General features: G+C 37.5%; 1 protein-coding gene across 2 annotated transcripts in view; it reads left to right on the top strand.

Annotated features, from left to right (window-relative positions):
* Positions 1-26,564, top strand: part of SLC39A8 (solute carrier family 39 member 8) — a 70,283-nt gene that overhangs the window by 29,079 nt on the left and 14,640 nt on the right. For both annotated transcript variants that reach the window (XM_082462356.1, XM_082462357.1), the window contains 3 exons: positions 3,610-3,779; positions 6,715-6,837; positions 7,336-7,503. In XM_082462356.1, coding sequence (XP_082318482.1) covers positions 3,610-3,779; positions 6,715-6,837; positions 7,336-7,503 — 461 coding nt within the window. The remainder of the gene's footprint in view (positions 1-3,609; positions 3,780-6,714; positions 6,838-7,335; positions 7,504-26,564) is intronic.

Raw genomic sequence — 26,564 nt, 5'->3', positions numbered from 1 at the left:
GATCACACAATACCATTCAGTTCAAATAACAGATAAGAATAATAGTATCTTATCCTTAATAGTATCCCTGAAAATCACACTGTCCAACTCTGTAATACAGTTGATGACATAAGTCTATGTTCCAGAGAGGTTAAGTGGCTTCCTCTAGGTACATACCTGAGGGGGCATGAGAGCCCAGGGCTCCTGACTCCTGGTTTGCTGATCTTTCATTGTATAACAGTGAGCCAAATGAACTAAAATTTACATGATGTCTACTTACTAACTTAAAAAAACAAATAGCATTTATTGAAGACTTACTATATTACAGGGTCTGAATTAACTGGTTTTATTTCAATTCTTGTAAAAACTCTGTGAAATAGGAGAATTAAATGAGTTTAAAAAGGTGAAGTTCTTAGAAGAATCTTAACACGTTGTGGGCATTCAATAAATGTTCGCTATTGTTACTAATATTCCTTGAAAATGTATTAAAATTCTTCAGAGTTCACTAAGAAGCAGAGAGAAAGGATTTTCTCTGAAACGGATCATTAGAGGGAGTCCTGTGTGTATATGGAGACGTCCAAGGAGTTTTTTTTTTTTTTTTCCAAGGAGTATTTTTATACTACTTCATTCTTTGGTGCTCAGATTGAGTGGATGAATGAATCGTTTTTTCCTGAATAATGTGCTAACAATGCAAGAAGGGGAGACTATGCTGTGTGCCTGGAGCATGGTGGTTCCCCCTCCCACAGTTCCCCAAGTGGTTCTGATGTGCACAATACTAGGAAGGAAGGTTAGAAATGTGGGACAAGCAAATGAGTTGGTATTTTTTTGACAGAGTTCTGGGCTGCACCTTGAAAATATGGCATTCATTCATTCATTCATTCATTCATTCATCAAGATATGTGTGCTATTTGCTGGGCAACATTCTAGGCTCTGCGGAAGAATAAAACATAGCCCCTGTCCTTGAAAATCTTATAATTTGTATCATGTAGACGAATATATGTGATAAAATGATGGTAGCACGCAAGAAATGGTAAGTGGCCCAGATACCTTCAAAGAACTATAGGAAACTTGATGAGCAAGGGATTGCTGCCTGGAAAATCCAGGAAAGTTTCATGGAGGAGGTCTTTGCATTGGCTTGGAGAGCCGTGTGTGAGTTTGTCAGGCAATGAAGATAGAAAAGGTGTTTTCAGATAAAGAACCACAGTGCAAAGGTAATTCTATATTTGGAAAACATTGTGTCTGCATAAAGGCCATGTTGATAAGGGGGTAGATAACATTGGAGAGGTTGTGTGGCAGTCCGTTGATGAAGGGCAGTTGCAAATAGGGGCACGAGATGATCAGAATTGTGTTTTAGGATAATAAGTTTAGTGGCCATGTCAAGTAGGGGGAGGAAGACCAGACAGAAAGCTGTCATAATGCACCAGATGAGGAGTGAGAGGTGATGGAATGGAGAACATGGAGTGAGATATCTCAAGGAAAATTCGTAGAGTTTGGTCACTAATTGTCTTTGGCATTGACTGTGGAGAGTGAGAAATTGAAATTGATCCTGATGTTTGTGCTATTTATGGAGACAGTGGACAAGGCTAGTGAAATAGGATTTCTCAGGGGAAGCTGATGAGTTTAATATGCGTAGTGGCTTTGCCTCTGTTTGGTACTCAAAAAGTTCTTTGCATTTTGATTTTAGTTTCCAACTTGTATATATCTTGTCTACTAATTAGATTATAAATATTTGTTGAATGAATGAACACATGTAGGCTAGTGATGGGATAGAAGGCAACTACACATAGATTATACCATGGAGGAAGAGGTGGGATTGAGAACTTCTTCGAAGTGGAAATGCTGAGGGGAGTGGGTAGTATTGCTTTAGGTGATAAGGTAAGAAATGGGAATGAGGTGGACCTTTGTGAGTCCGATGAGATGACTCTGGGGCATGGTTAGGAGTCTGGAACTGATAGGAAAGTATCTGCAGAAGATAAAGGCATGGTCAGTGCTGCGATGGTTCTTGTGGTAACATTGTAATGTTTATTATCTGTCCTTTTCATGTGGTACTCAGCACAAGCTACCTTGTTTTGCTTTGTGTATGTGTGTGCCCTCTAACGTCCCCAAGCCAAAGGTCCAAGCTCCTTGTTGGCAGGAAGCACGGTTTGGTCTACAACATAGGCTCCATAAACGTTTGCTAAGATGGCTTATTTATACTTAGAATCACTAGAATAATGGTGAGCAATCCTGTATTCATGAAGCACAATATAAGATGTTCACAGTTTTGTTGAGTCCCTTGAGCTTTTTAAAAATTAGATTACCTCTAAGGGGTAATGAAGCATATTGCTAATGAATGTGGGCCCTGGAGCCAGACTGGGTTCAAAATCTTGCATTCTATTCACATGACTCGGGCAGCTGATTTGAACTCCACGTACCTTGGTTTCCTCAACTGCATGAAGGAGGTAGTAGTCGTACTTGCTTCGCAGGGTTTTGTGAAGCTCAAATGAATTAATACAGGTTAGTCACTTAGTATGGTGCCCGGCACATGGCAAACACTCTCCAAGCATTTGGTGTTACTACGTACTCCACTGAGAGTGTCAATGAGGAATGTGCCCCGACATTTATAAATGTTTCCTGGGCATTTTAAAGAAGTGACAACGCAGAGGCAGCTTTCTAATCTTTCACAGTGTCCTTAGCGCACAGTCAGTGGGGCTGCAGGCAAAGCCAACGTCGCACAGTTCTGGGGGCAGTTTGTATCTCAGCCTGCACTGCCACCTGCCCCTGCACGGTTCACACAGTCTGTTTCACTCGCATTCCCATGTTGTTTTTAAACCATCCCCTCTAGGATAACCGGGGAGATATTGACCTTAGGATGCCATCCGTTCATTTCATTTTAAGGAACATTTATTAAGCACCACTAGGGTGCCAGGCCCTAGGATGGAGACATGAAGAATGCTCCACGTCCCTTTTCACCACAGTTTCCACTCTATGGGATATTGTTGCCTTCGTCCGAGCCTGGTAGGGTGAGTTGTGCAACGTATCCACTCTCTGCTGCTGCCATGTGCTCCCTTCTTGAGTGTTCACTGCACTGGGGCTCCCTGGAGGCCCAGGCAGGGGGCTGAGGTGCTGTCTTCCCCGAGGAGGTGCTGTCCACAGGGCCTGCAGACAAATGATTATGACCAGCTCAGTGTCAGCAGCAACTATGGTCATCTTAAAGCTAACCACCCCACCCATCTCCTTGCCCTCGTCACCCCATACCTTCTCCCCGCAACCCACACTGCCTCTGTCAGTCCTCTGAAAGGCCGAGTTTTAAACTGGGCTTTGAGCCACAGATGCAGCTCGGTAGCTTGGAGCCTGTGGGCCTCGGATGGTCACTCTGCTAGATGTTCTTCAAATTCCCTGCAAGCTGTAAAAGTCTGTAATCCCATAATGATGACTTAGGACTGAGGAAAGCATAGGCAGTGTTACTATTAATATTTATATTCTCAGTAATTTTCTATATAATTTTCAGTGAGGAGTTTTCGTTGTTTTAAAGAAGATACCTGTTTCAAGCTTTTAAAGATGAAATGTGTTTCAGACTGAATGTACAGTAAGATGTCATTTGGCTCCTTTGCTCTAATTAATTTCTGCTCTTTTCCCTCTGATCCACAGTTTGGGGATATGGCTTCCTGTCAGTGACAGTTATTAATCTGGCATCTCTCCTCGGACTGGTTTTGACTCCGTTGATAAAGAAATCTTATTTCCCTAAGATTTTGACCTATTTTGTGGGGCTGGCTATTGGGACTCTATTTTCAAATGCAATTTTCCAACTTATACCAGAGGTAAGGAGGTTGGCTGTTTGTTTCTGTGAATAATTGGTTCTTTTAAATGTTTCAGCACTTTGTACATTTTAAGCCTCCATAATTCTTGCAGCATTTTATGGTCTGGTTTATAGTGTTTTGGGTAAGAGAAAGCTGAATCACAGCAAATGAAAAAGCTTGTCCCAAGCTGCAGGGGAAGTCAGCGTCAGAGAGAAAATTAATATTCTGGGAGGCCAGGCACCAGGACGTGCTCAGACAGCTCTGGGACACCTCGGAAGGCCTTACAACTCTATTCTGTCTCACATTTGGCAAATTTAATTTTTCTACACTCTTTTTATTATTTACTTATTTATTTCTGAAGTGCACGCAGTGTCAAATTTACTAAGTTATACAACAGAATTCCTCCATGGATCAGTTCGGTGCTTTGTGACCACCTAGAGGGGTGGGATAGGGAGGGTGGGAAGGAAACGCAAGAGGGAGGAGATATGAGGATATATGTATACATGTAGCTGATTCACTTTGTTATAAAGCAGAAACTAACCAGTGTAAAGCAATTATTCTCCAATAAAGATGTTAAAAAAAAATTCCTCCATGTATTTACTACAGCTAAAGAAGACTAGAGGGTAAATTAGAACATGGTTGACAAACCTTTTCATTCTTTTTGACTGTGGATAAAAATCAATCGAGGGCCGATAAATAAACAGCAGCTTATTTTTTCCTTTGGTAAAACGTATTATTGATCTGCCATTGACTAGAGTGTGCTATTCAGTTCATCAGCACATGATATATATGTTTTATTTCAAATCTATAATGTGGCCATATAAGGAAGAGAGGTGGAGTGAGGAGAATAAGTGAGAGGAAAAGAGACAGGAAGGAGAAAGAGACATTAACAGGAGGGCGTCACAAAAGGCAACTAGAGAAATACATATACACGTGGACAGTATCTCCCCACTCATGCGCACACAAAGATGGAGGGGCAAGCTCTGAACAAAAAGAAAATATACAGTATCACCTTCAGCTCATAAGTTTTAGGAAATTATAACTAAAGCTCCTTTTAGTTTTCGCAGCTATATATGAAAGTGGGGCTGTAACTTCTTAAAGTCATAGTTTTTTTTTATTATTATTATATCTAGAAAGGACCTAGGAGAACATCTACTTCAAAGCCTCAATTGTAGAGATGAAAAAATTAAAATCCAAGGGGATTAAATGACTTGATTACAGCCATATAATCAGCTAGTAACAAAGCTAGGATGACAAAACAGATTTTCTGATTTTAAACATTATATGTAATATATTTGATATAGTATTATATATATTAACTCACCTGATTTGTGGTGAGTCAAATTAAATTAAAGAAACTGACTTGGTATGTGGACTGAGGATTGTACATTTATGATTTTGAGGTTTCCTGTTTTATTGAAAATGTAATAATACATTAAAATGTCTATTAGGAAAATAAGAAACTTCTTCAACAGCACTTATAGAGGTTCTTTTGTCTTTCTGTGATAATTAGGGAATTATGGATATGAGCAGAGAATTATGTAAACACTAGAGAATCTATCTTTTTAATAATACCCACAATTTACATAGTTATTTCTTTTTAAAAAATTTTTTTAAAAAATTTATTTACTTTTTATTTTTGGCTGTGTTGTCTTCGCTGCTGTGCACGGGCTTTCTCTAGTTGCGGCGAGCGGGGGCTACTCTTTATAGCGGTGAGCGGGCTTCTCATTGCGGTGGCTTCTCTTGTTGCGGAGCACGGGCTCTAGGTGGGCGGGCTTCAGTAGTTGTGGCACGTGAGCTCAGTGGTTGTGGCTCGCGGGCTCTAGAGTACAGGCTCAGTAGTTGTGGTGCATGGGCTTAGTTGCTCTGCAGCATGTGGGATCTTCCCGGACCAGGGCTCAAACCCGCATCCCCTGCATTGGCAGGCGGATTCTTAACCACTGCGCCACCAGGGAAGTCCTGATGGTTATTTCTTTTGTGGCAAAATTATTTCCCCTTTGCTATTTTATTTTCATAACCACCATGTTAGTTGTATAGAGTAGGTATTTTTATGCCATTTTTGCACTGTGTAAATAGGTCCGGAGAAGTCACTGAAAAGATGTGGCATGAGGTCTCGCCAGAGACAGATGTAGAACAAGAACCCAGGCATTTTCTATTCTAGACTGCTGTTCAGAGGGGAAATTTACAATGTGTGGAATGGTATAAAGCTGTGGCTTTTCACATGTTATGCTCCCCTGCTATTTTACTTATTTTAAGTTTGTGTTTCTTGTCTGCCTAGAACATCTTGACTCTATAATTTCAAACTCCAGCTCTTGTCCTGTGTTCTTTAAACACTAAATTATTTCATTCTCATCATTTGTGAGTGTGTGTGTATGTATGTGTGTGAGTGCCTGGTATGTTATATCTTTTCTTCTTTATTCTGGGGCTCAGTCCTCGATTTATTTATCTCTTTAGGACTTACTAGGATCCTCTAAGTTCAAGGGGCTCTCTCTTGGGAAAACAGTAATCCAAGTGACCTGCCATATTTGCTTTAAAAAGTTGACTGTGGATATTATGGGCAAATATATTACTTTTAGAAAAAGTGGATAATCAGTGTCTCATTTGTCTTAATTACCCATGTCTAATATTATCTTATAAATGTAGGAATCAGTGCTGCTTTTTTTACTGCTAAAAGTTTACTTTCTCAAGGCAAGTATCGCTGAAGGTGTTATAGCTAGGAAACTGTAAGGTACTCTGGGGGCTTTATTTAATAGGACTTCATCTGGTTATAAGACTTCAATGCTATCTCTTACAGTTTGATTACTCAGGTTTCAGAGTTTTTGTTTTATGATTTTGGCAGGTAAATTCCCAATATTACCTGGATGTGAAGGATGGACTTAGGACTGTGGTGAAAATTATTTACTGAATCAAATTAAATTACTTGGTCTTACCTGAATTGCCTTTTTTTCTTTCTTAGGCATTTGGATTCAATCCCAAAATTGACAACTATGTTGAGAAGGCAGTTGCTGTGTTTGGTGGATTTTACATACTTTTCTTTTTTGAAAGAACGCTTAAGATATTATTGAAGACGTATGGTCAGGTAAATGGACTTTATTTAAAATGTTTGATGTTTTACCCACTAAAGCTACTTTATATAGGCAAATAAAGGCAGGAATTTTATTCTTACAATTATGTGAACAGTTCAGTTATTAGACTTGTGAATGTGAGGAGAGAAAGAAAAGGATCAATATATTGATAAGTATAAGAGGAACACTTGATTCTTATTGTAGAATTTGGAGTAAATACTAACAATTTAATGTCCAATAACAGATGCACATAATTTGTATTCCATTCATAGCCATCAACATAAGAAGGTATATGCACCCTAACATGAAAAAACAAAAACAGGAGAATCTAATAAATGAAGATACATTTAAAGGAAGAGAAATTTTATAAATCTAAAAAGATTATACTACATACGGAATAGATATAAAATTTTTCTCTTATAAATAAAAACCATTAAATTCTCTATTTTCTTGCCTGTATGAGCCATCTTTGTTTCTTCTTATAACCTTTCCCTCCCTTATTTTTCTTGTAGGATGGTCACACCCATTTTGGAAATGATGACTTTGGTTCTTCTCAAGAAAAAACTCATCAGCCTAAAACGTTACCTGCCATCAATGGTGTGACATGTTATGCAAATCCAGCTGTCACAGAGCCTAATGGACACATTCATTTTGATAATGTCAGTGTGGTATCTCTACAGGTATTGTAATTCTCTTTACTGCATCCTTCATACTATGTGAAGACTGCTGTGCATGCAGCCAGTCAGTATTTTGCACATTTAATTGTATCAGGCTTATTCCTGCATGTGTGGGTTAAGTGGAATGTAAGTTTGTTTCTTTTTCCACTTTCCCTCTGTCAATTTACTGCAAATATGGGAGTTAAGCAATAAATTGTAGGTTGCTGGGTTGGAGGCTTTAGTATTCTCTAAGATTGTTTAACTATGTAAGAGTTACTAAGATTTATACAATGATATGTTGCAAAATTAATTTAGAGCATTTCTCTTATTTTGCAATTCTTTCGAGATACAAAAACCAAAGAATCCGTTTGAGTGATTTTGAAACTGAAAGAAGACTTGTAAGCTATTAAAATTGTGTTCATTAATTAATTGATTTAGAATTTTCATTCCCATTTTCTAAATAATGTTAATAGGTATTATTTCTTGGCAAGTATTATATGTCAGGTAATAAGCCAGCACTTATTTTATCTCATTTACTTTTTTTTTTTTTTAATTTTATTTATTTATTTATTTATTTTTGACTGTGTTGGGTCTTCGTTTCTGTGCGAGGGCTTTCTCTAGTTGCAGCAAGTGGGGGCCACTCTTCATCGCGGTGCGTGGGCCTCTCACTATCGCGGCCTCTCTTGTTGCGGAGCACAGGCTCCAGACGCGCAGGCTCAGTAGTTGTGGCTCACGGGCCTAGTTGCTCCGCGGCATGTGGGGTCTTCCCAGACCAGGGCTTGAACCCGTGTCCCCTGCATTGGCAGGCAGATTCTCAACCACTGCGCCACCAGGGAAGCCCTCATTTACTTTTTATAACAACTGTTAAAAGTAGGGATTCTTTTCTACATATTAGAACTACATATTAGAACTATTAGAACTAAAAGTAGGGATTGTTTTCTATGTATTAGAATTACTTGGAAATCAAACCCAAATTATGTATGCAAAAATGAGAATTTAGTGGAAAGATAATGGCTATGTAATGGGATAGCCAAGCTATAGGAAGATCAACTACCCTGGAACCATTAGAATTATTAGGACTCCCACTCCCTTCTCCTCTCTGCATCTTAGAGTCATTCTCTTTTTTCACTGTGGACGGGCTCCTTCATAAATGGGAAACATAGCCACTAGCAACTCCTGGGATTTATGTTTTATAATTTCGGCTACTAGAAGGAAATCGACCTGCCTCTTTAAGTCCTAAATCCAAAATTTCTGGCGAGTGTCTCCTTGGTCCAGCTTGAATTACATGTCCACTTCTAGACTAATCTAAGTGCTTAGAGGGTTGGGCCCTTTGGATGGCCCCAAGGGAATATGGATGCGGTAGAAGAGTGGTTATTAAAAGGGAGCCTGGCATGCTAGTGTCATTGGTGTCCACACACGTCTCATTTGACAGATTAAGAAAGTGGAGCTTTGGATGCTAAAAAACCTCTCCAGGGTCTCTCAGCTCATAAATGACAGATCCAAAAGCTACAAATACAATATAAAAGACAATAATTAAAAATAGAATCAGAAGGAAGTCAGCTAAGAAAAAAAAAGCAGAAAAAAGATATTTGGAAGAGGTTATTAACGCAAATGATCGGAGTTTACTTCTGGAAAGAAAATATGATTGGTCCTATACTTCTTCCCACCCGATTAAGGAAAATCTCAGGAGGGATTGAAAAGGCAGTTTTATGTGAGCACTAAGCTAAGAGAGGAAATTATTTCATGCAATATAATGAATGATGCTTTTAGGCAAGACTTTGCAAAGAATATGTAAATGTTCAAATAGATAATTTCCTATAATGATTACAGCTAACCTTTATTAAATGTTCAAGGACTATGCCTAGAACTTTAGATGGATGATCTCATTTGATCCTCATAATAGCCTAGGAGACAAGCACTCTTATAATTAGGAGATTGTGGCTTAGAGAGGTTAAATAAACCCGAGGACGCACATCTCCTAAGGATGAAGCTTCTCTCAGGACTGAGGCCATCTGATGCGGAAGCCTGCACTCTTATACGCCTTGCTGGATTGCCTTCATCATGTCAGTGCTCTGCTAGGATCAAGATGATAACATTAACTCTTAATAAATATTAAGTTTTGTAGAGGGAAGAAGATAATTTTGGCTCATGGTCAGTGCTTTCTGAGAACAAATAAAATTGATCTACTCAACAGTTTGACTTCAGTTTTAAAGTTTTAGGACTCCTGGTTTCCGATTCACAGTGGCCAGAAGACATGTTTGCAGTAAACACAGACACCGTGGCAAAGATGGGGTCCTAGACATGATCCTGTTTTACATAATTTAGAAATATCAATCAAACGGCCCTTCTTTCTCTGCTTCTGGTAGTAGTGCTAATATACAGGCTTTCATTCACTTATTTAATAAACATTTATTGAGTACCTGCTCACTGTCGTAGGCACTGGGGACTCAGAAGCAAACAAATTCTTGTGAAGCTTATAGTTTATTCAGCAGAAACAGACAATATAGAAAAGAGTAAAACAAGAAAATATCAGGTAGCATTAACTATTTTGACGAAAATAAAACATGGTGATGTGGCAGTGACATGTGGAGGCTTCTTTGATCTATCAAGAATGGTCCCTTAAGAGGTCAGCGGAGAATTGGCTAATGAGAAAGTAGAACCAGCCATGAAAATATCTGGGAAAATAATGTTCCAAAAGCTTTGAGAAGAATCAAATGGGTCCCATACAAGGGAGCTGGAAGCTGAATGGCGTTGGATTTCCTGACATCAATGCTGGAGACCAGTGGCACAGTACCTTCAATATTCTGAACAGAGGCAACTGTGGAATTGTAAACCTGGGTAAACTACCAATCTAGTGAGAGAGCAGAATGAAGCTAGGAGTCTTGAAATCTACTTCTAGGAACGAGAAGTCCGCCTGAAGTAGAGAAGGTGTGTGCCAGGATGACAGCCATGAACCAGGCCTTGACATGAGCCACATAAAAAGTTCTGATGCTAATTTCCTCTGGGGACTATTTTCTGGCTGTTTTGGTTGTAGGTATAATCTCTAGTGAAGAGAGAGATTTAAACAAATTGAGCAACACACTGTTATTTTCAGTTTTCTCTTCACATCGCATTAAAAACAAAGGAAAGAAGAGACATTTAAGAAATACTATCAGGGTCCAGATATTGCTTTAAGAGACAATAGGTAGAGAAATATGAGTGATACTGATTTTAATAATAAAATTAGAATATTTTCTAGTATTTTATATGATGAGAATATATTTAATCTGGTGACCCCATTACAATGATTGAACATGACGTGTAAAATTCATGGTTTGTTTCGAAGCCCAAGCATTGCCCTGAGAATTTTGTTGACGATTCCTGTTTTTACTGTTTTGACGCAGTGAAGTTTTTCCAAATTGAAGATAATAAGAAACCATCTAAGAGTGAGTTAAGAAAAGTAGTTTAATTTGACATTGCTATCAAAAGAACACAAATTATATGACAGTCTGGATTATAACAACATGATTCTTGGTTTTTCTGGAATATAGGAAGAACAAAAGAAATGTTATAGAATAATTAAAATGCGTGACTTAGGGATGTCTTTATCAATATTCATCCAGACAATTTTGGTTCATCACTGAATACTCAGAAAAGCAATAATGTTTAAGTTTAGTTGCCTTTGGTATTTTGTCTATATTCACTCATATAAAAACTATAGTTTTACATGTATTTTTAAAAATTTTATTGCCATGGAAGCGAATTTATCACAGTATGAGGATAGAAGATATTTTATTTAACAGTTTGTTAGCTTGATAATAACTTTTAATATTTAGACAAATGGTGTGAAACTTCCTTAGTACCCTTGTTCCGGTCTCAGTAAATGTTTGCACCGCAGCCTGTGTGGCACGTGTGTGCGCGTTGCTGCGGGCATGTAGGAGCATTCATGTTCTGGGGGAAAAGTAGCAGTGACAGAGGCATAATAAGGAAGCAGTTATGAGGGACAAACAGGAGCTCAGGATTCCATTTCTCCAGTTATCCCATTATTGCCTCTAAGTAATGTTTCACATCTCACCCTGTGACACTTGCTCTGTTCCTTTCTCTCTCTGACTACTACGCAAACACAGGGAGAAGTCATTGCCGTAACTCTGCAGCCAGGTGGGTCTTTTCCCCCTGAGTCTACAGCTTCAGAAAGACTGTGTTTAATAGACGTTGATTCCTCAGGAATGTCAGGTACTTCGGGGAGTGTTAGCTCTTCAAGGCCACTAGAGGGCCCATCTAGCTCATTCCTCCAGTAGTACAAAATCAGTATCTTTTTCTAAATGAAACCTCCTGTGCTTTCATTTAAGAATGAATGCTATTAAATATGAAGTGATATGAGCCACTTATTCTTCCTAACAGAAGAACAATTAATATCAGCCATTTTTAGAAACTGACTATTGTGAATTTTATGTTTAAAATCGAGGTGCAATGAAGTGGAATTTAACTGCAAAGTGTGGTGATGTTATTACTTTGTCAATAACTGAAAGGAAGTGATGCTCTACAGATATAAAGATAACATTTTTGAGGTGCTTGGGGGTATCCATGAGAGTCCAAGAGATTTTAAAAACACTTATTCATTCAAGTATTTATTGAGTACCTAATATGTACTTGGCATTATTCTGAGTACTGAGAATTCATCAGTGGGACGGAACAAACTTTCTGCCCTTCAATAGCATAACTGAAGTATTGTATAATATACCGAAATATTATACATAAAAGTGGAAAGCATCTTTTTTTTAAGTCCAAAAAAACCAAATCAGAAGCTCTGTGCATATGTGTGGGGCTTGTCTACTGCTCTTTTCTCTTGCGTGATGGGTTTTTCTCCATTCTTGCCCAGAGGTGGGAAGGATGGTGTCCATTCCTGGCTGCCCATGTTGGGAAGGAGGGCGGGAGAGGAAGGGGTCGAAGCACTGTGAATATCTGACTTGATACCCTTGTCTTCAGTACTGTATTTCACTCTAGCCTTCAGTTCGCTTTGTGTCCTTGAATCGAGGGCCTCTTCTGGTTCAGTTTCCCCAGTGGGTAAATCTCTAGTCATCATTTGGAGTGGCTGCCTTGCTGAATTGGTTTGGGAGCAATAATCTGGGGTTTTTATTGCTCCCTAAATAAATTTACAACTGATTTCCTTTCTTTAGTTCCACTCTTTCTCTTCAGAGGCAGTTGGCGCCTCCATCCTCTAAACTTTTCTGACGTTCTGGGCCCTGCATCACTTTGTTTCTTTTGACTTTTTTCCTCTGTGGAGTCAGAACTCATCCTCCTCTTTTCATCCTCCAAAATAAATATCTCAGCGCTCTCATCTTACATTCTTTCTGTCCTTGTGACTTATGTCATTTTTAGTCTTTAATTTTAGGAAGTCTCAGGAGGGACTAGAGAAAAACATGTATGTCTAGTGTGCCATATTTCACCAAAGACCTATTTACTACTTTAAATCATATAGTTTTTGTTTTTAATACATCTTTATTGGAGTATAATTGCTTCACAATACTGTGTTAGTTTCTGTTGTACAACGAAGTGAGTCAGCCATTTGCATACATATATCCCCATATCTCCTCCCTCTTGCGTCTCCCTCCCACCCTTCCTATCCCAGCCCTCTAGGTCATCGCAAAGCACCGAGCTGATCTCCCTGTGCTATGCTGCTGCTTCCCACTAGCTATCTGTTTTACATTTGGTAGTTTTTGAATATCACAAGATTTAAAAACAGAAATCAGTTACTTCCTTTTGTGGGGTTATACTAACAATTAGTTAAAATTGAAAATGATACATGTAATAAATTATATAAGAAGTAGTTTTCATTGGTCTTGATTGACAGATGCTTACAAAAAAGCTGGTTGAATTAGAGGCAAACACTGCCCCTACACAATCATGAGGAGGAATTCTGAGTACACCTTGGTTGTTGGTGGCCTTTGTTTTCTCACTGGATCCATCTCCATGCTTCCTTGCACCCCACAGACTATTTTATCAGGCTGCAGTCTGGGGGGTTTGAAAGTCATAAAAGTTTGTACTTGAATCTGCTCTGAGTTTAGCCCACGCTTTACTAAGTCCACTTTTATTCATTTTTAGTGAACACCTTTTCACATTTTCAAGAATAACTGTTCCAAAAAAATTTTCATTACTCCACAAAATTCTCACTACAACCTTTTCTTCCTTTAATGAGGAGACTGCGAAGATTATTTGGAATCTCTGTGAACTTTGCTGTCTCACCCCATCTGTTACTTCCTGAAAAGTGCTCTGTGCATCTGCTCTCTACCTTCCCTTTTGTGTCAGAACTTGTATCCTTTCTCTTTTTTCAAGGCCAGTTCCTCCACACGTACTCATCTTTCCCATGGCCTCTTCCTGTTTCATTTATCTTTCCTGAATCTTTCCTTCTCCCCATGTCTACAAACACTGAAAGTCTGTTCTTCCTTAAACTGTTCTTTTATCCTGACTCTGCTCTCCCTAAGATTTCTCAAATCTTCTCTACACTGTCCAATTTCTTGAAACATCAGCTAATACTGAAATAAGAATATGTGTCAGACATTGTCTTAAGTGCTTTACGTATATTAACTCATTTACTGCTCGGAGTAACAACTGTATGAAGTGAGTACAGTAATTATCTCCATCTTAAGGATGTGAAACTGATATACAGAGAAGTTGAGTAACTTAGCCAAGGTCACATGGGTACCAAGTTAGGATTTAAGCCCAGGCTTCCTGGTTCCTGGGATGGTTAACCATTACCCTGACTGCACTGCCTGTTATTTCCATTTGCTGACTAGTCTTCACGTGCTCCCTCCTCTTATTCATCATCTCCTCAAATGTTTAATTGTTGTAATTTAAAAATTCACTACCTATTCTCTGAAATTTCTCTCTGGAATGATACAAGTGATTTTTCTAGGCAGCAGGCTGTATTCTTAACACTCATTCTCATCCTTTCTGAAGCATTCCTGTAGTTTAGCATACATTTGAGTACCTATTATTGGCTAAATGCTAGGAATATAAAGGCAGATTTTTTTACTGGAACTTACTTCCTCCCACTTGGAATTACTCATTAGATAGTTTCTGTGACATGATACTATTTTTCTCCTGCCATTTTAGCTACCATTTTCTTGGTGCTTTCTCAGAATCTCCTTTTCTTTGCAGGACAACTGGGAGGAGGAAGCAAGGGTTTTGGAGTCACATGGGGCCAGTGTTAACGTCTCGGCAATAAAATATGTTGCGTGATTTAGGGAACATTAGTTAACATGTCTGAGTCTTTGTTCACTCATCTGTAAAATGAGGAGCAAAAATCCTTAAATTAATAAGTTTTTGTGAAAATTATTTACTAAGGGCCAACTATGTAACAATGTGTCTGACATTAAATGCATGCAGTCAATATATATTTCCCTCCCTCTTCCGTTCACCAAATTTTTTTCTTCGCTTTCCTTCATTTTTAATCATAGTGATCTCATCAAATCCTATCGCTTCACTTTTCATTCCTGTGGGATTCACTTTTAAATCTATGTGCATAATTATTTACAGATCATCATTTAGAAGAGGGCTTCTTATACTAAGCCATAAAGGCTTTTGAATTGATTTGTATTTTTTTCAGTGGGATACAGTACCACAATGAAAGGATAAAAACATATAGAATTCCATGCTTTCTCATCTTTATTATTTACCCTTTAAAACATTTGAGTGCCTTTCCTAGAAATTAGAGTTTGATTTTTAAAATTTGAAGGCTATTTGGTAGTAAAGACAACTTTCTGAATGCAAATGCCTGCAAGCCTGCCCTTGACTTCTGTCAGATAGACTAAGAGAACTTGAAACATTTACTCACCCTGGAATAAAACTTTAAAGTCCAGCGTAACTTGCCACTTGAACGATATTATCAGTTTTTGCGTTGCAGATTCTCTATCCGAGTTGTTCAGCTATGCACTCATCCATCCAGTTGTATCTGTCACACTCTGACACATTCAGTTCATTTGAAAGGACATGAAAATAATGGCACCTTAATTATGCAGGGAAGATATTTGATTGTCGTGTTATTGAAATAATTGGGCTGCATAAAACCTTTTAAAATTGAATTAAGAGTTGTAGTTAGTGCTGTTAACTTTTAAACTCTGGATACGGACATTTTATACAGATAAATTCTAAAGGTGAAAAATTTAGTGATACAAAATGTAAAAATGGTAATTTGAAAGATGAGATAGAGCACCAGTGAATCAAGTCACACGACTAGAGATAGTACCTGCAATCTAAATGAAATCAGAACTAAAGTGGAGAGGTTTGGAATGTCAACCAGAGCAACTTGCCAGAAAGGGGAACTATCCATTAAGTACCACGTTTGCTCTTCCAGATAAGACCATGTCCCAAATACGTAAATTTGGCAGAAACATTTTAGTTGATACCAAGTGTGAGGAGGGATTTAGGGTTATCTGTTGTTCCTTAAATTAGCCAGTCATTTTTCCAGCTAAGACATCCCTGTTTTCACACAGGGAGGCTGGTAGCATCACCACTGACACAGAAAATTCATAAAGAAAGAGTTTGTACTACCGACTCTTAGGTCAGCTGGGAGAATCGAATAAGGTAATGTACAGTATGTGAAAGTGCTTTGAAATGTACCCAAATCCGTACTATTTAATCTATTTGAAGGACAAACAGTTGCTTAAGGGTCTCAGTCAGGGACTGCTATGATATCCAAAAGAAAAGGGAATATTTTAGTTACTCATAAACATTTATACGGTTAATACTTTTTTGTAGAGTTTATAATTTTAATCCATTTGTATACAGACATAATTAAAATGTTATGAAATTTTGAGTTCTGGTTATAACTTATAGAGTTTTAGGGTTTTCTTTTGCCTTTGTAAATAGACCACACACACAATTTAATTTCTGTTAAATAATGAATATCTTAAAGTAAAAAAAAGAAAAGAAAGAAAAGGCGTTCAAAAACGAGACATTCCCGGAGAAGTCTTCTCAACCTCCCTAGAAATTGCCAGAGAAATCCTGACTGATTTCTGTCCCACATATTGTTTGCCAAAGAATCATTAAAAATTCACTCAAAAAGAGTACTACTCATAGTGGATGGAAACCTTTTGTGAGTTATCAGGATAAGATGCCAAAAACTGCTTAGTTTCCAACTTGATTTACAAAATGCAGCGTAAGAGAGAAAACAAAAGATCCGTTTGATGTTGGTGGGAAGAAAAGAAAGACATATTTGATAAGAGTTCCAGATAGTATTGGCCTGTCTTGGCAAGAGTTGGTCTTCTGGGATGGAAAGACTGAAAATGAGTGCATGAGCCTGTGTTTCAGAAATAATTATAGTGTGATTAACAGAAATGAAGCAGTTGGAAAGAGAACTCTGGAAGAAGGAGGGGAGGAGGAAAGATGATTACTTTTTCTCTAAATGAAAACATTTTTATGGAGGCAAAACATATGTATGGAAAAGTGCACAGAAAAGAAAATAATTTATTATATACTATGGATGCCTTAAGGCACTAGGGCTTAATTGTCTCGCAGAAACTCTGTGAGAAAGGTTGGGGTACATAGCTAGACTTGTAAGAAATGGGTCATACAGTATGCACATATGTAATTTTATTGAAGAACAACAAATTGCTCTCTAAACTGTTATGCTTATTTACACTCTCAGCAGCAGCACAATTCACATTTTCTCCACATCTTTAGCAATTGTTGGAAATTTTAGACTTCAAAAAATCTATTGCTTATTTAATGAATTTGGAACGGTATCTTTCTGTGATTAACCTTTATATGTTTCTGATTACTAGTGAAGTTGAGCATCTCTTCACATGCTTATTGGCCATTTTACTTTTGTGTTTCCTGTTCATCTATGTCACACATTTTTAGTTGAGTTGCTTATCTTTCTTCTTATTGATCTGAAAGAAAATTTATTTATTTATTGAAAGAAAATTTATTCTGAGTCTTGTTAAAATGGCAAGGAAGACTTTATTCAAGATTGTAGAGATAGGGGTCAACTCTATTACAATAGAGTAGAGAGATGGGGCTCAACTCGGAATATAGCAAAGACAGCTGAGGATTTATGGCTAACAAGCAGAGTGAGGATGTCAGTGGATAGAGAATTACTAAGAGGAGACATCAAGAGTAAGAGGGATCCTTGTTAAACCAACTTGACAGCATTCTTGCTAAAGGCAGGCCAAGATGATCAGATATCAAGAATATGGGGATTCTTACTAATCTGACTTAGCAGGATTCTTGCTACAACTGGACTCTGGAAGGAGGGGCAAAGAAGCCCATGAATGAGGTCTAGTTGAGAACAGGGCTCAGAGGATCCTGCCTAAAGTTTAGTCAAGGATACTCTTTGTCATTTGTAGGAGTTTTGTATATATTCTGGATGCTAATCTTCATTGATTAAATGGATTACAAATATATTCTCAAAGTCTCTGACTTCTCTTTTCACTTTGTTTATATTTTATTTTTTAAAAGTTTTAATTGTAATGTAGTCAAATATATCACTAGTTTTATTCAAGCTTTCTACTTTCTGTGTTTTGTTTAAGATAGCTTCCCTTTGCCAAAGTAAAGAAGATATTCTTCTGTATTTTTTTCCAAAAGGTTTAATATTCCATGTGGAATTTATTTTTGTATATAAAAAAAGAGACACTTTTTGCTTTCTGTATAGATGAGCAGTTAACCTAGCTTCTTTTATTGAATAGATCATCTTATCTCTGCCATATGTCAAGTTTCTATATATCAATGTGTTTATATCTAGACTTTTTATTGTCTTTCATTTGTCTATTAAAAAATTTCTGCCTTATTACCACAGTACCTTAATTATTATAATTTGTAGTGAACATAGAATGCCCCAAGACAAGGCTCTTCACCTTGTTGTTTTCACTGAAAGTTATCTTTGTTCTTCCCTATCAATATTTTGGGGATTTTTATTGACATTGCATTGAACCTAGAGATCAGTTGAGGGGCAGCTAACATCTTTATGAGATTTCAGATTTTCTTTGTTTTGTAATTTTCTATAAAAATGTCTTTAGAGTGTTCTGTTAGATTTATTCCTAATTACTTTGTAGCTCTGCAAGTATTATACATGGTATTGTTTCCAATTCCATTTTCTAATTAGTTATTATATAGGAGTACATTGAATTCGGTATATTGATTTTAAACCTGCAGTATTGCTGAACTCTCCTGCAATTCTTTGTATTTTATTTATTTACTCTTTGGGATTTTCTGCGTAGATGTCAATGAGCAAAGAAGCAAATTTTTTCTTCTTTTACAATTGTTATAACTCTTTTTTTCTTATTACGATGGCAAGGATTCACAGGGTAATGCTGAGTAGAAGTAGTGATAGCTGGTGTTTCGTCTTGTTCCTGACTTTGATGGGTACACTTCTAAGTTCAGTAGGTTGCTGGCTTTAGTTTGTTTTTTTTTCAATAGATACCATTAATTAGATCAAGAAAGTTCTCTCATATTCAGAATTTACTAAGAGTTTTTCTCAGTGTTGAATTTTATTGGAATTTTTTTCTTTTTCTGTACTATAAAGTATGGATAATCTATACTTAGTTAATTTTTTTTTTATTTTAAATTATTTATTTATTTATTTATTTATGGCTGTGTTGGGTCTTCGTTTCTGTGCGAGGGCTTTTCTTTCTAGGTGCGGCAAGCGGGGGCCACTCTTCATCGCGGTGCGCGGGCCTCTCACTATCGCGGCCTCTCTTGCTGCGGAGCACAGGCTCCAGATGCACAGGCTCAGTAGTTGTGGCTCACGGGCTCAGTTGCTCGGCGGCATGTGGGATCTTCCCAGACCAGGGCTCGAACCCATGTCCCCTGCATTGGCAGGTAGATTCTCAACCACTGCGCCACCAAGGAAGCCCCCTTAGTTAATTTTTTTACTTTAATTTTTTCATTTTATAAATTTTAATTAAAAACTTTAAAAAATGTTTGCTATTTAAAAATTTTAGAAATCCACGAGGAAAAATGTATCTCTATTAAGAATCTGCAATGCTTCTCTCTTTCTGAGAAGAATTTTTTTTTTACTTTTAGAATTGAGGATTCTTAAAGCAGAGTGAAAGACTAAATGAACAAATAAGAATATTTTCTGGCAAAATTGTGTCATTTCTGAACTACAATATTATTCAGTAGGTGTTAATTGATTAGTAACATGAAAGTTAGAGCAACTTTGTTTTGTCAAAAGAACTTGAGCCAAAATAATGCCATTTGCAACAACATGGATGGACCTAGAGATTATCATACTAAGTGAAGTAAGTCAGACCGAGAACGACAAATATCATATATCGCTTATATGTGGAATCTAAAAAATGATACAAATGAACTTATTTACAAAACAGAAATAGACTCAGAAACATAGAAAACAAACTTATGGTTGCTAAGGGGGAGGGATAAATTGGGAGTTTGGGATTAACAGGCACAAACTACTATATATAAAATAGATAAGCAACAAGGGCCTACTGTATAGCATAGGGAACTATATTCAATATCTTGTAATAACCTATAATGGAAACGACTTTGAAAAAGAATATACATATATGTTTACACAGACATATATCACTTTGCTGTACACCTGAAACTAACACATCATTGTAAATCAACTATACTTTACCACTAATCAGGTTACTTTACTTTTCTAAAACGATTTCTTTTCATCTTTAAATTGGCAAAAGTCTCTACCAATCAGGATTATTACAAACGAAATGAAATATTTTAAAAGTAATGAAAGAGTACAGCTATGAAGTAAATATTAAATCTTATTACTACCACGTCCGTATTACCAAACATGACCACCTTCCTGAGAAGTTATGGGGATTAAGTGAGAGCAACAACAGCCAACCTTGTGTGTGGCCTCAAAGCCACAACGTTCTCTATTTCAATGGCAGAATATTGATTGGGCAGCTCTTGATTTCGAGTAGGGAGCTTGGTACAAAGTTGTGGGCTCATATGTCAGGTTTATAAGCACAAGTCAGCTGGAAGGAGGAAAGCATTTTATGAATGGGTTTTCTGTGAAAATATGGTGGGGTACATTTTGAAGGTTCAAAAATAGATGGATTACTTCAGTGCAGGAGCAATTTATAGTCAAGAGTTATATTAATGAAGGTTTCCAGAAGAGTTGAGAACAGGGTTTTCATGGAAGTTTGCAGAGAATAAAACCAAATAGCAAGTTTAAATAAAGGATAGGAAGGCAGTTGAATTTTGAGGTTGATTTGCTTTCCCTTTAGACCAAAACTTCTCAGCGTCAAAGTTCATTAGAAGACACTTTGGTGCACAAAGTCCCATGCGGTAGGCAATGCTGTCCTCAGGACCATTGGAGAGGAATGTAGAAGAAAATGGCCAGGGGCTGGGGTGGGATGGAGTGGTGCTATGTTTCCAGCAGTAAATAGAAGAAACCTCATAGACCTTCAGTATACTGCAGACTCTCCTTGATAATATGTCTTTGTTCGCATTGCCCCAGCACAGAGTAATGATTGAGAATAATCAATCAGCTTCCATAATAACAAATTTATCTGAAGATGGAGAACTGCTGTTTGTGGGGGGCAGGGGGAGAGAAAAATTTGGAAGAATTTTCAAGAAAGTAGAGATTGGAGGTTCTGCCCTGACAGCTGAAACTATGGCCAGGAGGAGAGGTCTGAAGGGTATTTAGAATGGTGCTGTGTGTACTGAATAAGTCTTTCCTCGGTGTTTTCAAAAAGTTCTTAGTAAAGAATTTATAAATTTTCAGTGCTTCTGAAGTCAGATATAGCTACTTTTTAGGGATTACTTTGCTGCAGTAGGCTATAAGGAGAGGAAATGCCGGATTTAATAAATAGATGCAGAAAAAGACTAGAGAAGTGAATTATTTCAAGGAGTCTGTCATGGAAGGGAAGAAGAATGAGGGAGAACAGCAGTTCAGGGGAGGATCCGGATTCAGGAGTTCATTAATCTAAAGGAGATTGCAGACAGAGAGGAGAGGTTGGGAAGCAGAGAACAATCGAAGTCGTGGCCAGAAGGTCTGATGCAGCAGATTCTTAGAGAAGAAACTAAAAGGGAATTAGAACACGAGTGGAACTGCTGATCTTCAAAAGGAGAAGGGTTTTTATTCGGACATCTAGTGGAAGGTGGAGAATGTGTTTGTGGGCGGAGGGGAGGGTGTGTGTCAGATGCCTCCATCTCAGGCAGGTGGGAAGTAGCAGTAAGGAGCGTGGGGTTGGCGAAGAGAGGAAAAGCTTGGAATAGGTTCTCTGTTAATGTAGTTAAGAGGTGATTAGAGATGATAACAGATTGCTGGGCAGAAAGGCAGATTTCTCAACCCTGAGCCTGTGTCCTTACTTTCAGGAGTGGAAATGTTGACCTTTACATCCTGGGCTCACAAACTCAAGCAATACTCTGCATGGGTGCAAGGCAGAGACGGTGATACTCCACCTGGGTAGACTCCCACACTGTTGCAGACCCCGAGAACAGCATGCCTGCAACCTTTGGAGGGTTCTGGGAACCAGGGGGTCACATATGAAAGCAGCCTGCTCCTGTGTACGAAGTTCTAGAAATATCGTTTTGCGCTCTGCCTCCTGAAAGCTGTCCCTGCACAGATTTTCTTTTCTCTGGTCTGTGAGCCATAGTCAGTGTCAGGTAGAGCAATCCATCAATAAGCATGTTAGATTTCTGTTACCTGTCACTCCTGAATAATTAACAGCAATAATTGTGATGGCGGTAGTTAGTGGTGTGATGTTGGTGGTATAGATCTTGTGCAGGGAATATACTCAGTACTAGACAAATGTTATTCATGTACAACCTTGATTGGTAGGTGTGATTATCTCCATTTCACAGATGAGGAAACTGAATTTCAGAGAGGTTAAGATTTATTTGAAATTAGATCTGTCAAACTCAAAGTTCTTTTACCAAAGCCAAGTTGCTTTCTGATGTGCATGTTTCTCATCAGTTAAAATGACTACTTTTTAAGAACAATTTTTTTGTTGAATGAAAGGTTCTTTAAATTCTATAGTGCTTTATAATTTTCAAAAGTTTCACACAGATGTCTTCATATAATCCCATAATAACCCTTTTTTTGGTCTCTTACCCCTATTATATTGCCCCTCCACCCGTTCCCTCTCCCCACTGGTAACCGCTAGTTTGTTCTCTGTATCTGTGAGTCTGCTTCTTTTTTGTTATTTTCACTAGTTTGTTGTATTTTTTAGATTTCACATATAAGTGATCTCAAATAGCATTTGTCTTTCTCTGTCTGACTTATTTCACTTAGCATAATGCCTTCCAAATCCTTCCATGTTGCTGCAAATGGCAAAATTTCATTTATTTTTTATGGCTGAGTAATATTCCATCGTGTGTATGTATGTATGTATCTATCTATCTATCATCTATCTCACATATTCTTTATCCATTCATCTGTCGATAGACATTTAGGTTACTTCCATGTCTTGGCTATTGTAAATAGTGCTGCTATGAACATTGTGATACATTTATCTTTTTGAATTAGTGTTTTTGACTACTTTTAATGAAAACCAAATATAAATACATTTTTTGTGGGAAAAAATTCTATCCACTTATTAAGAATCTACCATGTACTTGGAATTCCTTAAAGGTACATATATCCATGTAAAAATAGTTATAGCATGGTGTGATGAGTACTTTAGTAGATTTATACACAAGTTGCTGTGCTGAGAAAGATGTGGCACATGTTGGGGTGGGAAGTGATGCAGATGAAGTGGTCCCAGATGCTTTCCTGAGAAGATGATGCTTGTACCAATTGTGAAGGATAGGTGTGAGGTTGCTAAGTAAATAAGATAGGATGAAATGGTAACCTAGGTGCAGAGGATACTTCCAATTATTATTTGTAAGCATTTGGCCATTTCTAATTTTTAAAAATTTAAGCAAGTACCCCTGTAGAGCAGGTCTTAAGAATTCCCCTTAGGAAGCCGTTTGATGAAATGCATGAACTTTTGCAACAGAAGAATATACAGACCCACCAATTGTTACATACAATTTAAAGTATGTACACCCCTACAACTGAAACACCCTTACAACCTCCCAGCTAATCGTCTCTGATGTAGAGAGATACTTGATAAAAGAAAATAAATGCCCAGGGGTGGGAGTAGAGAGCACTGTAGTAGGTGCCTTACAGATACTATGTTTAATTCCTACAAAAGTCCTGGAAAATAGGTATTAAGTCTATTTACAGATTTAATTAAGACTCAGTTAAGTTAAGTAACTCACACAGGTTCACACAGATAATAAATGGCAAAGTTACGATGAGATCCCCTCCTGGGGTCTTGAGTTCCAACCCCATGTTCTTTCCGTATATAGGTATGACACGACCTTCCTAATGGGAACATTGCTCTAATCAGTTCTGATTTCTAACCATGAACTTACAAATGAACTTTTGCAATGCAACTTGAGGATTGCCTGCAGAGTGAAACCTCATTAAATTTGACTCTGCTAACCTGTCATAGCTAATAACGTATGATTTGTTACATTTTGCTTATAGACTGGGCTGTAGAGTACTTTGGCATCCTCTATAAAAATTGCTTTTGAAATAATTTGTTAGGAAGATGCACCTAAAGTTTTCAAGTTATCTCAAGAAACACCAAGTTGTTATTTGTAATTGAGATGCTACATTAATCTTATCCATACAACGTGGCAGATTTTCTGAAGGCCCTCTACTACACCCCGTGCTTGCTGTGGAAGCTATTTGTGGGTGTGAATTCTGGAAAGCTATAAAAGTGTATTTATCTAAACATGTTCTATACTAAATTGCTTTCACTAATCAAGCAGGACTTATCCCTATTTAGAATTAGTGAAGTTTTACTCAATTAGGCTTGATGTCAAGTTAATTTTTCCCCCATTAGTATAATGAAGAATTGCTGTGTTACTTTGTTGTGCATGCTGATTGATAAAAAAAAATTGAGGATGAATGCCAATACATTTTTCTTTTGAAAAATGAGGAAAAAAATTACGAGGTTCAAGTAAGTTATTCTGGGCATCAGAAAGAGTTGCTTAATTTTATTATGCAAACTAGCATAAGCAATGGAAAAATGTAAATATATATTCCGTTGCTGGTGTGTCTTTAACATCAGCTTTTTCAGGCTTTTTTAAAGGTTGACTTATAAAAGATGTCCATGTCATAAACACTGGGCTTGCCAAAATTGGTCTCTTTTTAGAAAAATTTTTGCTGTTTGCTCATTTGAAAATATTTATGTGGTGCTATATTTTTTACATGCTGCATCTTGCAGTTTGGGAATACTGGATCAAGACCCGGTGAGTAATTTTTACTCAGTGGATTGCATGATGGAAAATTTGCCAAAGCATGAGATGTTTTATTTTAATAAGTAAAATTCATGTCCCAAGGAGAGGCTATTGGGGAGGTAGAATTTATTCTATATTCTAGTATTCCGTATTATATTTATTCTATATATTTCAAAAATAGGAATCCTAAATTAGAAAGATCACAAAGCTAAAGTATCTTGCAAATGAAGTGTGGTCTTGCCAAGATGTTTTTTGAGTTTAACACTACTACACCCTGTAGTAGAGCATTAGCAGATTGTCTCTCTCTCTCTCTCTCTCACACACACACACACACACACACAGATGTTTATCTGCCTATATATTCCTATCTATTCAGTTTTATGTCTGAGGCAAATGTCCAGATCACACAAAGCACTTCTATAACTAGAAATACTTCACTGATTATCTTAGTGAATAAAAAATAATTGAAGGTGTTTAAAGACCAAATTAGGTGTTCACTCTTAATAAATGTACCATCAGGTTACAGTCAGATCATTGATTGGGTGGTGAAATTTGATTTTACCGTGTGCTTGCTTTTTAGATAGGGGATTTCAGTCCCTTTTTGAGGATCTCAGTGCAATTAAGTTAATGACTCTTCCTTTTTGTTAATTAAGTGGTGACTTTCTCCTGTCTTTAACTTTGCTCACCGTGTTGATCAATGGCCCAATTTATTCAGATCTATTGTAAGCTTGAGTTCTTATCAGTCAAAAGGAGAAACCTCAATGTGTGAGCCCCCATTTCTTTTAAAAGTGGTTCTTTTTGCTTCTTATTTCTGATATCAGGTATCAGAGCATTAAAAGTAAAAAAGAGAACAAACTTTATTGAATCTTCTTCTACTGAGAATTATCAGATTGCTTAATGAGCATGACTTTATTAAACCTTTATAGCAACTCAGTGAAGGCAGATTAAAGAAAAAACTCAATGGCTGAGAAAGCACCAATAAAGATCACCTTTGAAGTTTCAATAAACCATACAGGTCTCTGGTTTGATGCTTTCTAGTTTATCTACTTTTACTACTAGGTTATAAAATACATATCAGAAAAACTGAAGTGAGGGATCATCAATAGTTTTCTAGGCTGCAAAACAAACAAATCTAGAGATTGTTTTACATTTGGAAAGTAAAATTGCAAAGATCCTTTACTGGGAGGGCATCATTTTGCAGAAAATTTCTCTGGATTCTTTGTAGTTCTTCTGACTTGGACCAAAATTTCAGTCATGCAGCTTATGTATTAAAACAATAAAGGCAATCTTAAACCGAGCCTTCTTTTCTGGTAAGATTTCACATTCTGAATGACATCCTGGTCTGTAGGTCAAATCAATAAAGCTGTATTAATGGGCAGGAGTATGGTATTTAGTTTTTCATTCTGTCATTCATTCACTTGTCGTGTATCCTGTGATCACATGCCTAAAGCCAGTCTCTGTTCCACCCCCTGGAGATATTGTGGCAAATTAGACAGAAGATGTGTCTGATCTCTGGCACTGTTTTTGTTCCAGTGGGTACATAGCCCAACATTATAGGGTTACAGATGCTGTGCAGGGAATTGAAATGTGGTGATGTGATGATGTATTTGGAGCTAATTTGGGTGGTCAGGGACATATTTAAGCTAAAATCTGAACTGTAGGAAGCAGCTCTCTATGCAAAGATCAGGGAGAAGACGGTCACGTCTGAGGAAACAGCCAGCACAAAGTCTCCAGGGTGGGAAAGAGTTTGGTGGGTTTTAGGAATCGAAAGAAGATCAGAGTAGCGAAGACACAAGGGATGCTGGCATGAAATGACATTGGAGAAAATTTTAGATGGAACTCCTTCAAAGTAAATGTTACTGTGTTTTAACGTTTAAATAAGT

Source organism: Balaenoptera physalus (genome assembly GCF_965194825.1).
Source record: "Balaenoptera physalus genome assembly, chromosome: 5".
Classification (NCBI taxonomy): domain Eukaryota; kingdom Metazoa; phylum Chordata; class Mammalia; order Artiodactyla; family Balaenopteridae; genus Balaenoptera; species Balaenoptera physalus.
The sequence above is the reverse complement of the archived record's forward strand: the minus strand, read 5'-3'. Positions and strand labels throughout refer to the sequence as shown.